Below are 14,233 nucleotides of genomic sequence, written 5' to 3'. Positions count from 1 at the left end.
GACATTTTTCTCAGAAATGGAAAAAACTATCCAGACATTTATGTGGAATAACAAAAAACCACACATAGCCAAAGCAATCCTGAGGGGGGGGGAAGCTGGAGGCATAACAGTACCTGACTTTAAACTATATTACAAAGCTATAATAACCAAAACAGCATAGTAGTGGCATAAAAACAGACACACAGATCAATGGAATAGAAAACCCAGATATCAACCCATACACCTACAGCCATCTGATATTTGATAAAGGCACCAAGTCTACACACTGGGAAGAGACTGCCTTTTCAGCAAATGATTCTGGGAAATCTGGATATTCATATATAGGAGAATGAAACTAGACCTGTACCTCTCACCATATACCAAAAATCAACTCAAAATGGGTTAAAGAATTAAATATACATCCTCAAACAATAAAACTCCTTAAAGAAAACATAGGGGAAACACTTCAGGAAGTAGGAGTGAGTACAGACTTCATGAATACGACCCCAAAAGCACAGGCAACTAAAGGAAAAATAAACAAATGGGATTACATCAAACTAAAAAGCTTCTGCACTGCAAAAGAAACAATCAACAGACTGAAAAGACAACCAACAGAGTTGGAGAAAATATTTGCAAAATATACATCTGGTAAAGGATTGATACCCAGAATATTCAAGGAACTTAAGCAACCTTACAGCAAAAAACCAAATAACTCAATTAAAAAATAGGCAAAGGAGCTGAATAGTCATTTCTCAAAGGAAGATATACGAATGTCCAACAGACACATGAAAAAATGCTCAACATCACTCAGCATCCGGGAAATGCAAATCAAAACGACACTGAGATACCATCTCACCCCGGTTAGGATGGCTAAAATCCAAAAGACTCTGAATGATAAATGCTGGCGAGGTTGTGGAGAAAAAGGAACTCTCATACATTGTTGGTGGGACTGCAAAACGGTGCGGCCTTTATGGAAAATGGTATGGAGTTTCCTCAAACAATTGCAGATAGATCTACCATATGACCCAGCTATCCCACTGCTGGGAATACACCCAGAGGAATGGAAATCATCATGCTGAAGGGATAACTTGTACTCCAGTGTTTATTGCAGTACTATTTACAATAGCCAAGAGTTAGAACCAGCCCAAAATGTCCATCATCAGATGAGTGGATAGGGAAACTGTGGTATATCTACAGAATGGAATACTACTCTGCTATAAAAAAGAATGAAATACTGCCATGTGCAACAACATGGATGGACCCAGAGAAAATTATATTAAGTGAAACAAGTAAGGCACAGAAAGAGAAATACCACATTTTCACTTATTTTGGGGAGCTAAAATAAGTAAATAAATAAGTATACAAACAAATAAATGGTATGGGGGGGAAGAAGACAGAACAATCACAACAATTTGAACGTGTTAAGACAAGTGAACAGATATGATGTAGATGGGGGAGGAGAAGAAGAGGGGTAAGAGGAATGGGTAAAGGGACACAAAAATCAACTACAAAGTATACTGAGAAGTTAAAATAAAAAACATTTTTTAAATTACAAAAAAAGAAAAACAAACAAAGAAAAGAGAAGGCCTTACAGTTATATTTCTGCTTTCTGAATTTCAAGTACTTTCAAGCAAAATATATTTCCTTTTGCTATATCCCGCCATTTATTTTATCTTTAATTTTTTTTTTTGACAATAAAAAGGTTTAATTAACCTTCCTGTTTGTTGTTTACCTTTGAAAACAAAAGCACATCGAGTACCCTTGTCAATGTGGGGTGATTGTGTCCATTTGTCATAAATCAAAGGCCAGGCCATTTCTCAGCAAGTTCCGAGTAATTAGTTACAGAACTGCATTTACATTCGATCAGCTACAAAAGGAGACCACAAACCTGAAAAGCAGCGCCAGGACAGGCTCAGCAATGACAGCTTCTGGAACACAAGTGCTGAGAGCCGCTCCCCTTTACCCCAGAACACTAACTGGTGTGGTGAGTCCAAGGGCTTCTCGGGGGCCCCTCCCTCCCTTGGAAGAGCCAGTGCCTCTGGCAGGGAGAAGCATCACACAGGGCGGAGGGGTGGGGGTGGAACCTAGTACAGAGGAACTGAGGCTGTGGATCTGCAAACAGTTCTACATACTCACAGGACACATGTTTACTGAGCAACTACTGCATGCCCAGCACTCAGCTGGGCATGTTCTTTGTACATTCAATAACGTATCTTGCAGATATATGTAAGAAAATGCTCAAATGTATGTAAATGTTGACATGATGAATGAAGTTCACTTTCATTCTGAAGAACTGCTGAATTTGCAACAGCTTTTAGTCATTGTGTATTTTTTCCAATTCATGTTAAAAAGAGTATCGTTATATTTGAAAAGGTCAGTAAACTCTAGTTCAGCCAACTTTGCACATTGCCTGGATTTTAGCGTCATGCGTTTTGATCTAGTAATTCTGAAACACACGAGTCACACTTCTTTTTATGTGCAAAATGTGTGAATTTTCTCATCACTAACATCTCCATATTTTAAGCTCCCAGCAGTATGGAAGGAGATCGAAATCTTAAATTCACCTTTCCCTCAACAACAAGCATTTCACGCATAAAAGTCTCTTTATCTATCTGTCTTTATCAGCAAATGGAAGTCTGCTCACCACGTTAGATATAAAAGATGCATGTAAGACACAACCCCTTCTTGTTTCTTTTTACTTTGTGTCTAAACTGAATTTTAGAGCGTTAATGTCTAAAATGGATTTAAAATTAAAATATTTTGTAATTTGCATGGTATGGTCAGTTTAGTAGGGAATTTACCAAAAAAGTTTATATCTCATTTCAAATTTTCAATCTTCACAAAAGAGTTAGTTGAAAAATTAAAGGAAACAATTACTTCTACAATGCAGATTTTCAGTGTCACAACCAACACCTGTGCCCAGTGCGCCTGACTGGAGTTACTTGTCCAACCTGAACCAGCACGGTGACTGCGCCAAGGACACCAGGAGATTTCACCCTGATATGTACATGCTCCCCCAAGTGCAGACGGTGGGAAAAGCCCTTCATTTTTTTTGTGTGTGTGCAAAGCTCTCTAACTTAGAGTACACTAGTGTTTAACTTAAAACCTCCCCGTCATTTGACATTTCGGCAAATCCCCATCATTCTAAGATTTCTTAAACTGAGGGGTGGTGATGTAATTTCTAATAGTAACAAACCACTTACCATCTTTTACAAGTTTCTGTAAGATTTTCACAAATATGCTGTCTTTAGATACTTCAATTGGATCATCTTTACCACCTGAACTGGACCAGCTAGAAAACAAAATCAGTATGAGGGGAAAATTAAGTCATCCACACGGCTGAAATAAGTGACTTCTGTGTGCTGTGGTGGTTTTGTTTTGGTGGCTGTGGGGTGGAGAACCTGAATTTTGTAAGTGTTTCAAGTCCTTTACATCAAGGAGCCAGACAGAAGATACCACACGCAGGTGGCTATTCACCCAGCACAAACACCATGTATTTGATTTCAGAAACCTCACAGTGAGACACCTTTCTGAAGAAGTAACAGATGCAGTAGGGACCCCGATGTGTGGTCTTCCAGAGCGCCGGGAATAGTCACAATATGCCACAGCATATTCTGCTTCTCAAAACAGTAAAATGGCAACCAGTGTGTGGTATAAAGGAAAGAAGCTTTCTTTACCTAATTGGGACTAATGAAATATAAACACACAAAGTCACTGCTTTGAAGTAATCAACAGATGTATCTACACCACATGAGGCCTTAAAATTTTTTAAGTAAGAAGCCAGGACAAGGAATTCCAGTCAAAACGACAGCGTCTTTTTGTATGACTGGAATAGCATCAAGGAATCAAGTAGGCACAGAGCTACATGCTTCCGGACCTCCGAGACCAAACCCAACAGCAATTGCAGGATTTGGGAGTGATCAGGGGAAGGGAGACCCTCTTCAGGAAAATGGCCCTACTGGGATTCTAACCACTGAAAGGAAAGGAAAGCCGTCAGTGGGAACGGCTTTGGCACTCAAGTCCTGCTCTCTCTGAAATTCCCTTCCTGGAAGAATCCATCCCTACAACTGACGTCCTCAGTCTTCCTTTGCCACTGAATCTTAACAGCACCATTTACACAGATGGAAATCCTCTTCTGCAGAAAGGAGAGGACGGTGAGACAGTAGCACTTCATTCTTATTTGGCACAACTGGCCAAATGTCTATGAAAATAAGGAACACATGCGTCTCTGTGCAAACTGACAGTCTACATTTTAATATCAAAGCAGTGATTTCTTATAGCAGTGGTCCCAAGTCTTTAGGCTATTCCTTAACTACTAAATTAAAAATTTAAGATTACTACATTTTCGTACATTAATGTTACAATTAGGGCCGACCCTGTGGCTCACTCGGGAGAGTGCGGCACTGGGAGCACAGCAGAGCTCCTGCCGCGGGTTCGGATCCTATATAGGTATGGCCGGTGCGCTCACTGGCTGGGCGCGGTGAGGGCAACACCAAGCCAAGGGTTGCAATCCCCTTACTGGTCACAAAAAGGAAAAAAAAAAGTTACAATTAGAAGGGTATAGAACCTTTTGACATATGACATCGCGATCTTCCAAAGAGACCTTTGCAGAGCTATATCTTACACTCAGGCCGAGAGGACTTACTTATCTCTCTGCAGAGCTTTGCACAGGATCTCCAGTTTTAGGTCATTTATATTTATATCTTCCTCCTTCACAGCAAAACAAAAAATCCTGATTAATTCCTGACTTTAAAAAGAAACACATGCTTAAATTTTAGTTACGTCAACTCTAACCCTGCCTAAATACTGTTGCTTTACTTTAATTGATTTTTTAAAATTTCCCTCTCAAGATGTTAGTACTACTTAGGTATCTGTGTGAATTAGTTTCAGGTTGGTCTGTGACCATCTCATTTTTATCAGGAACCTTGAGAGGGTTAAGATTTTTAAGCAAGGTAACAGACAAGTCAACATACTGTTTTTAAAATCCACCAAACTACTCTCGATTGCATGGTCAGCTAACAGAGCAGCTACTTAATGCCACAGAATGTTCTCTACAACCTTTGAAAGCTGAGAAACAGCTTCTCTTAGGGTGCATACTATGAAGAATAAAGTGACAAAGTAACATGTCAGATTGAAAAACTAGTCACTTTATAAATGAAAGAGGAAAAACACCTCAGGACTTTGAAAAGCAGCATTTTTATTTGTGCACAGAGGAAGACACCTGGGAATGTGAGAGAATTATCAGGAAGTAGACTCTCTTGGCAGCTTTTCTAAAGGGCTGCACGTGTTCTATGAGTTAGGGCAGCAGAGCCAGAGATAGTCTTTTTCAGTCAAAACATTTTCATAGTCAACTCAAAGAGATTATTTTCTCCCCTATTTTCATGTGCATCTGGTCGCCTGAATTAACCTCGAGAGATTTCTCTCACCTCATCAATGTATTCCAGCAAGTCCAGAGCTTTCTTGAAATCGTATTCATTAGCTCTTCTATTTTCTTCACAGATATATAGCTATGGCAAGTTAAAATAAGTAGATTATTTTAAGTAATCATACATACAATTATAATTAATATGAAGGTACTGCAAAAAGTTCATGGAAAAACAAAATTAAAAGGTAATACAAATCTTGCCATTATCTTTTTAAAATACCCTTTCACTAGAGAAATTTATGCAGAAAAGTCACTATGTCTTTTAAGTAAATTGTAAATATCTTCATAGTAAATATTTGGAAACTATACTCCATCTACCTCATAATAAACTGTCTTTTTAAAAACGCATATCTTAAATCACTAATATGTATAACAGGGTATATAAGCTTTTGAAATGTCAGTAAATCTATATTCTTAGGATCAAGAAGATAGTATGTACATTTCAGTATTCTTTTAAGCATAACCATTGAAATAAATTGCTCCTTTGCACTTTTCAAGCTGGTTATAATGCTTTTCAAATGCTGCCCTTTGAAATGGTTTTAAAAATTGAGACCTACAATAAAGCACGCAGCTGGTCTACAGTTTACACATGCCAGCGTGTCATCAGCGATCACCCTCGTCAGAACATATCTGACACACATACTTCTGGATTTCTCAAATTTTCTGTGATTTTATCATCAAATGAACCTTATTGAAAATAGCAATTTGAATTTTTCCTGCCTCCCCTTTCCACCAACCATTTATATTATAACAAATTTCATTTTTAAAGATCATACATAATTCTTTAACAGCAAGGACATTACTCAAGCCATTTCAAAAAAGCTATCGGCTTGTTTTCACTGTCTTACAACAGTTAAAGAAGCAATACTTTATCTTATTGTTTCTGAACATCCTTTTTTCTCCACAATCTCTGAAACTGGAATGTGGTATGAAAATCGATGGAGCATCGAGTAATGCTGGTACTGCTTTTTTCCCTCTTCATGATACATAATGGTGAGTTACAATTGGCAGCACCTTAAATTTCTAAATTCAATATGCTTTAACAGGAGAGGATGACATGAGCTCAGTTCCAGGAAATCTGTTCCTAATAATGGCTAAGACAGTAAAGGTTTTTAATTGTCTGCCTTCTTTTTAATATAGTTAGAGTGAATTCGAGGTGGCCCTGCAACATCATGCTGCACTGGCAACGTTGTCTGGGCCATAGGGTGAACACACAAGTGTGCAACATACGCCAAGGCCATCTGGGCTGCAGACACCCTCAGGAAAGGGGGAGTGAGCACTCACAGGCCATGAAAGTCAGTTCTTTAAATCGTTCTTACAGAAGAGCCTGAGAAGTAATGTTCTGGGGAAATAAAGTTATCTCATGGTACACATTTGTCCTACGGTAGAAAAGCGAACTATAAGTCATTCTCCTGGCCACCTGGACTAGCACCTTCAGGAACTGGTGGAGGTGTGTGGGGAGGCAGAGGCTAGTCACTGCTTTCTCCTCATTTGTGACCTGCTCCCAAGCAGCTTCCAACTCTTCTAGGAGAAAGTTTTGAAGAACACAAGAAGCAGAAGGGTAACTCGTCTTAGGAACTATGCCACATGGGCCACACACCCTGAGGGCGTTCTGAGTTGAAGGGTGGGGGGGTTGAAGTGCACCTACACTGATGAGCTGTGGGGCCGTCAGTGCTGGCATCGCGCTGAGACTGAGCTGCTTCTCTGCCAGCAGCTGTTCAGGTAGGGTCTCCTGGTGTAGCAGAAAGCGCTCCTGCTCAGCCATCTCTAGTATTCAAGAGGAGAGCAAGCGAGAGAGAGAACGATGTAACTTCACTGCTGCTCAGTCATAAAACAAATCTGAACTTAAAAAGAAAAATAAAAGCTCTGAGGGTAATGCCATCACTATCCAATGACCTTAAAATGTTTTAATTCTACTTAGTCTTGATTGCTGACTATGTTAGCAATGTATTCATGGTTTGATCCAAGTCATATGCATTGTCAAAGCGACCCGGAATAGGAGGGGAGAAAACCGCTTGAGAACGTTGTACAGCGGATGGCTATTTCATGAGGTGTAAGTCCCCTGAATGCGAGATCTCTCAGTCCTCTGCTATGGTAACTAAGTAAACTTCTTCCCACCAGAGTTTACAGCATGATTTCATTTGTAAATGGACATGATTTAAATGCCACCAAATCCAACTAGCAAGGGCTCTCTCCACAGGATGAGGAGATAGGAGCTTCTGCTTGCCCTAAGCTCCCCAGCTGAGCCCCTGACCTGGCCCTGCCCACGAGAGTGTGCTGGGGTGCAGGCAAATGGTGAGAAATGCTGTGCAGCCTCAAACCCAGCAAAACGAGCAACCACGGCACACATGCTCTCATCCAGATGCCGGCAGCACTGCACATGGTTTCAGTTCTGTAAAAATTAGTACATTTTTTTGCATTTCCATACCTAGAAAAACAGACTGGGAGGATAAACACAAAACAGTGATGGTAGTTGTCTCTGGGGAGGTGGGATTATAAGCTACTTTTGTTGTTGAGTTTTTTCCTATAATTTACAAAATTTCCATAAGGAATTATTTATATAACCAGAAAAGTAATCTTTAAAACACCTAACCGCTGTGATTACATACACTGTGATAACAGTCTAGGAAATCACTAAGAGCTGAAGATATTCCCATTGTGTTAAAACAGCAAAAGCTAATGAGAGTTCACATGCAAAACGTTGACCACAGTTCCAGTGACATCTAAGGGGAAACCAAGTAACGTCCTGCGTCAAAATACTCTGGCTAACATGACCTGCCTCTGGCTTCCCCTCTCAGACTTCCAGCTAGCCCTTGCAGAATATAAACACACTTCTCCAGAACGACGGAAGAAAATAAAAAGACTGAAAGGAAGATTCTCCCAAACAACACAAAATAATTTTAGTAATAAAAGTTAAATGCTACCACCTATGATTGACTGAGTGGCTAATATATGTAAGCTGTTTTTCTCGAGGAACACACAATGTCCTCAGTCCTTCAAACACCCGTTTTAAAGATGAAGACACTGAGGCTCAGAGGGTAAGTCCACCACCCAAGGTCATAATGCTAGTAAGTTCTGGAGAAGATATTTGAAACCAGGTGTCTGTCCAGACTCCTCCAATGTGCCGTCTCCTCAAGAAAACAAGCGGCACCAGAGTAATCTGAACCCAGACCCAGAGGCTGGACTCTGCGGCCGAGCCGTGCACCCAGATATCCACATACGCAAATACTTCACCCCAACCAAAGAGCTGAGACTCCCCCTCCAATTTTTATTTTAGAAAATTCCAAGCCTACAGAAAATCTTGAAGAATACAGTGTGCACGGCACACCCTCCATCTAGAGTCACCTGCCACTCACATTTTGCCCCCTTGCTTAATCTCTCCCTTAAAGAATGCTTTTCCCATCACGTGAAAGTTGCAGTAGTGTGCTATTTCAATTCTAAAAACTTCAGCCTGTATCTCCTAAGAACAAGGACATTCAACCATAAAGTTATTATCAGGCCTAAGGAATTTAATGTCAATATAGTAATATCATCTAATATTAAGTATGTTCACATTTTCCCAGTTGTCTCCAAAATATTCATCATAGTTGTTCTGGGTATTTGGGGTGTGATCCAGGATCCAATCAAGAATCTCACACTTGAGGGCCAGCCCGTGGCTCACTTGGGAGAGTGTGGTGCTAATAACACCAAGGCTAAGGGTTCGGATCCCTATATAGGGATGGCCAGTTAGCTCACTTGGGAGAGCGTGGTGCTGAAACACCAAGTCAAGGGTTAAGATCCCCTTACCAGTCATCTTTAAAAAAAAAAAAAAAAAAAAAAAAAAAAAAAGTCTTACACCTGAGATTGCATTTGGTTGTCATGAGTTGTGGCTCTTGGGTCCTTTATCTAAAACATCCTCCTGTCTTTCTTTTGTCTCTTATGTTGCTAAAATTTTGAAGATACTAGGTTCACTGTATTGTAAAATGTCCCACCATCAGGATATATCTCTCTGTTTATGGCAGATTAAACCCAGGCTGAACATTTCCAGCAAGAACACAGCAGAGGTGGTGGTACACACTGCCACGTTACTGCACACTAGGACATATGCGGAGTAGGCTTGTCAAGTTGTTGGTAATAGTGTCTGTTATTTCTGTGTCCTGATATCTGAAAACGTGAATGTCCCGTTTCCCTTACTCCTAAACTCAATGGTTTTAGCATCCTTTGATGACCAATTATTCACTATGGTTACAAAATGGTGACCTCTATCATTCCTCCCACGTTTATCAGTGGGCATTCTTTTGTAAAGAAGCATTTCACTGGCCTCTCTCCCCTTTTGGATATCACGGTGGATTCATGGCTGTTTCTCTCATAAACTGAAATATAATCCTTTACTACCACTCTTTCTGATGTTCAATTTATCCCAAACTTGGCCAGTGGGAGCTCTTCCAGGTTCCTGTGTTCTTCTGACATCTCTCCATTAACTTTGCTTTCCAGCCCAACAACTCTCCAAGATCGTATCTTCAATAAGCCCTGGCTTCCTTTTACTGGAAAACAATAGTTAGAAACCAAAATATGGACCTAGCTGTGCTCCAGCTACTGGGATGTCATTGCTGTTAGGCCCTCTCAGTGGAAAGAGCCAGAAATATCTATTTTTTAGATTCCGCCTGACATCTCCAGTTCAGATACAACAACACAGGGCTCTTCCTTCTGTGTCTGCATCTCTGCCCCTGGTTCTCAAAAACAATAGCACATCTAATCATCTTCCCTATCTATGACACGCACAAAATAGTTGCAGCATTTCTGCACCACCACCACTACCTACAGCAGCCCACAGTGCACAGTCAGATTTCACTGCAGTCTTTTCTGCTCTTAGAGTAGACATCACTAAGGGTGCAAAATCAGAGTTCTCCATTCAAGATCACTGAACTCTCTAAGAAAATTTAAAATACAAATTACTTTTCTCTAAAAAAAGGAAAAAGAATTCCAAGTATATAACAGAGTAACTATACATGAAAACTGAACAGAAACACTCCCCAGAAGTAGAGATGGGTCCTGCTTCTAATGGATCCTACTAAATGAGGACAGGAACACGTCGCTAGAGTTCAGTGACAGTATAAACCATCGTCTGTCTTCTTGTTCAAGTTTTTTCACCTTCAATTTTCTCTTGCAGTAGATCCTCCGAAAAGTCTGAAGCTAATGCAGCTAATTTACTCAAACCAAGAAGGGTTTTCTTCTTCGAAAAGTAACGAGTTTCTGCATTTGCCAAACCCAGAAGTGTTGCATGGGCCTACAATAAGCAAAATGTGAAAACCATAAGATCCAGGGTACCAATTCAAGTGGGAATAAAGGTTAAGCACAACTCAAACTTGTTTTTTCCCCTAAGCTATATCAGTAAAAGATAAGTTGAAATTAGCAAACTTAAAAACTTATCAGTGCCATTACACTGAGAGTAATTACACAATAAAATATCAAACATCCACACAAGTCATTGGGAAGAGACACACACAAAACATCTGCTCTATACCAATTACATATCCTCTTGAACATCCTGTCGAGAACAAACCTCAAAATTAATTTGTGTGCTTTTTTAACCTATAATTTGAATATTTACATTACAAGAATATTCTCATTACGAAAAAAGCCAATGACCATTATATACATATTAATAAAATTTTTGTGTTTTATTTCATTGTAGTGGTAGCCAAATCACAAGGGACTACATTTTTTTATTGATATTAGAAGTAATGGCAACACCATCATAAATGAAGAATGCTTCACTCAAGCTATGTGTGAGAATAGGAAGTACACATTTTAAATAATCTGTAAGTAGTGTTTTTAAATTTTTTTCAAATTTTTTCTTGTAAATTATAATTGTATATATTTATGGAGTACAAAGTGATGTCATGACATATGCATACATCTGGGATGATTAAATCAAGATAATTAACATATCCACCACTTCACATACTTATTTTTTTGTGGTGAGAACATTTGAAATTTACTCTCGGCAATTCTGAAATATATAATACATTACTATTAACTACAGTCACCACACTGTGCAGTATGTCTCAAGAAGCTTTTTCCACATGTCTAAAGGAAACTTCGTACCCTTTGACCAACACTTGCCCATGCCCCCGGCCTCTGGTGACCACCATTCTACTCCCTGCTTTTATGAGCTCGATTGTTTTAGATTCCACATATGAGTGAGATCACAAGGTATTTATCTTTCTGGGCCTGGCTTATTTCACTTAATATAATGTCCTCCAGATGAATCCACGCTGTTGCAAGTAACAGAATCTCCTTCTTTTAAAGGCTAAACAGTGTTCTACTGTGTACATATAAACCACATTTTCTATATCCACTCATCTGCTGATGGACACTCAGGTTGATTCCAAAACTTGGCTACTGTGAACAGTGAACACAGAAATGTAGGTGCCCCTTCAACATGCAATATCAAATCCTTTGGATGTACACCCAGAAGTGGGATTGCTGGAACATAGGGCAGTTCTGTGTTCAAGTTTTTGAGGAAACTTCATACAGTTTTCCGTAATAGCTGTACTGATTTACATTTTCACCAACAAGGCACTAGGGGTTCTCTTTTCTCACGTGCCATCTCACTGTGGTTTGGTCTGCACATCCCTCATGAGTAGTGAGGCTGAGCATTTTTTCATGTGCCTGTTGGCCACCTGTGTGTCTTCTTTTGAGAAATGTCTATTCAGGTCCTTTGCCCATTTTTTAATTGGGATATTAGTTTTCTTGCTATTAAGTTCCTCATATACTTTGGATATTAACCCCTTAACCAGATGTATGGCTATAAGTACTATTTTAATTACTAAACACTAAACTAATTAAAACTACCTACATAAATTGCATATGTCTGCTCCACATAACTGAATTCTTCTCACCTTTTCTAACTCTTGGCTATTAATTTCATGTAGCCAGCTGAGATGACCGTGAGCTTGCAGGAAGTCTGTTAGCGGCCCATGCTGAGAAACGGGTTGAGACAACAGCTTCCCTCGCTTTCCCTTCTCCAGATACCAACGGAAAAGAAAGTCTGAAAAGTTCTACAAACAACAGAGTCAAGAACCCATTAATGTTCGCTAGTGCAGTTTAAAAAATACACGTGAATAAAGGAGGACTAAATTTCTTCCAAAGGCTTCCAAAATAGAAATCTTGTTTTGAACAATAATTTCCTATGTGTAAGATCATCTAATCTAATCATCTCATTTGATAACTGAGTAAATTTAGATTCAGAAGAGGTATCTTGCTGAAGAATACCAACACGGTCAACGGCAGAACCTAGATGTGTTGACCGATATGGTAGCCACTGGCCACGTGTAGCTGCCTAAACTTAAGTTAATTAAAATGTAAGATTGTCAGTACACCTCAGGCACACTAGCCACATTTCAAGTGCTCAGCAGCCATGTGCGGCCAGTGGCTCCCGTTGTGGAGAGTGCATACAAACAACATCTCCATCATCTCAGAAAGATCCAGAGATTCTCAGGGTGCAGTGCTGTGCCCGATGGCCATGTGGGCTGGCAGAACAAATCGGAATCTAGTGGCCCAAATGCCCAGCCAATTTTCCCCACAGGACATCTGCTGAGCACTGGGGTGCTGTGGAGGCCAGACTGGAAAGGAAAATTAAATGTCCTACAGTGTCACAGTGTTCAAGAGATATTTCCACTAAAGTGGGAATCCTGCAAGGAACAGAGGTGTCTCCCCCAAAGACTTGTGAAGCAAGAGTGAAATGAATGTAACAAAAGCTGAGACCAGGCCCAGGTCTACCTCTATAATCCTGATGGATTGAGTGATCTGCCTCTCAACTAACCACCTAAAAGAGAAAGAGGAAAACCCTCCCAGGGGAAAAAGAACATTGATTTTCATTTTTACAGTTCTTTTAAATACAACTTCCAACATACAATTAAAAAATTACCAGACATAAGCAGAAAAATATAACTAAAGCAACATAAAAAGCAGACAACAGAAGCAGACTCAAGGGCCGAGCCCGTGGCGCACTTGGTAGAGTGCTGCGCTGGCAGCGCGGCGACGCTCCCGCCGCGGGTTCGGATCCTATATAGGACTGACCGGTGCACTCACTGGCTGAGTGCCGGTCATGAAAAAACGACAAAAAAAAAAAAAAAAAAAAAAGAAGCAGACTCAAGAATGAGCACATTATTTAGAGTTAGCACAAAAGAACTTCAAAATAACTATTAAACATGTTAAAGAAAATAAAAGAAAAAACTGCAAAAATGAATGGAAAATGTCAACAGAGAACTAGAATCCATGAAAAGAAGTAAAAAAACCATGAACAGTGCAAAAGTATTTACTTTGGCACTACTGTGAGATACTAGATAAGCCATGTCCAACTCCTGGGCATCAGTCAAATAAAGTAAGTCACACCCAGTCAATGATCTGCCATTAAAAATGCTGCTGTATCCAAGAAGGATAAAAGGAGACAAAAGTGAAACAGAATAAATGCTGCTGCACAGTATGCAGATAAGGGCAAATGTTTGCGTGTATTAAGTGAAAAGCGCAGTTGATGAAACATGTCTGTTTACACCACACAGAACACGAAGACTACAAGAACAAACCAAATGATGAAAAGGGTAGCGAGATTACGACTGATTTTCATCTTTTTTGTTTATAGGGGTTTTCTGCATCTTATACCATATCCCTTTGGATATTAACCCCTTAATATATAATGGAGTAAGAAAAAAGCTAATTTTTATGTAATAATCACCTGACTGAATAGACTGACTTTAAGGAGCAACTTAAATTTACGTAGATGGTGTTATAACTGGAACTTGTTTTAAAAATATCAAGTATGATGTCAAACCCAAGGACAACAGT

At 39.7% G+C, this 14,233-nt stretch overlaps 1 protein-coding gene across 1 annotated transcript in view; it reads right to left on the bottom strand.

The window, feature by feature from the left end:
- NUP133 (nucleoporin 133) overlaps positions 1 to 14,233 on the bottom strand; it is a 54,848-nt gene that overhangs the window by 6,654 nt on the left and 33,961 nt on the right. Inside the window, exons 20-25 of the mRNA XM_063082748.1 lie at positions 12,289 to 12,447; positions 10,535 to 10,670; positions 7,053 to 7,171; positions 5,406 to 5,486; positions 4,625 to 4,689; positions 3,183 to 3,271 (exon numbers count right to left, since the gene is read on the bottom strand). Of these exons, the coding sequence (XP_062938818.1) occupies positions 3,183 to 3,271; positions 4,625 to 4,689; positions 5,406 to 5,486; positions 7,053 to 7,171; positions 10,535 to 10,670; positions 12,289 to 12,447 (649 nt within the window). The remainder of the gene's footprint in view (positions 1 to 3,182; positions 3,272 to 4,624; positions 4,690 to 5,405; positions 5,487 to 7,052; positions 7,172 to 10,534; positions 10,671 to 12,288; positions 12,448 to 14,233) is intronic.

The sequence above is a fragment of the Cynocephalus volans genome, chromosome 18, assembly GCF_027409185.1.
Source record: "Cynocephalus volans isolate mCynVol1 chromosome 18, mCynVol1.pri, whole genome shotgun sequence".
NCBI classification, from domain to species: domain Eukaryota; kingdom Metazoa; phylum Chordata; class Mammalia; order Dermoptera; family Cynocephalidae; genus Cynocephalus; species Cynocephalus volans.
The sequence above is the reverse complement of the archived record's forward strand: the minus strand, read 5'-3'. Positions and strand labels throughout refer to the sequence as shown.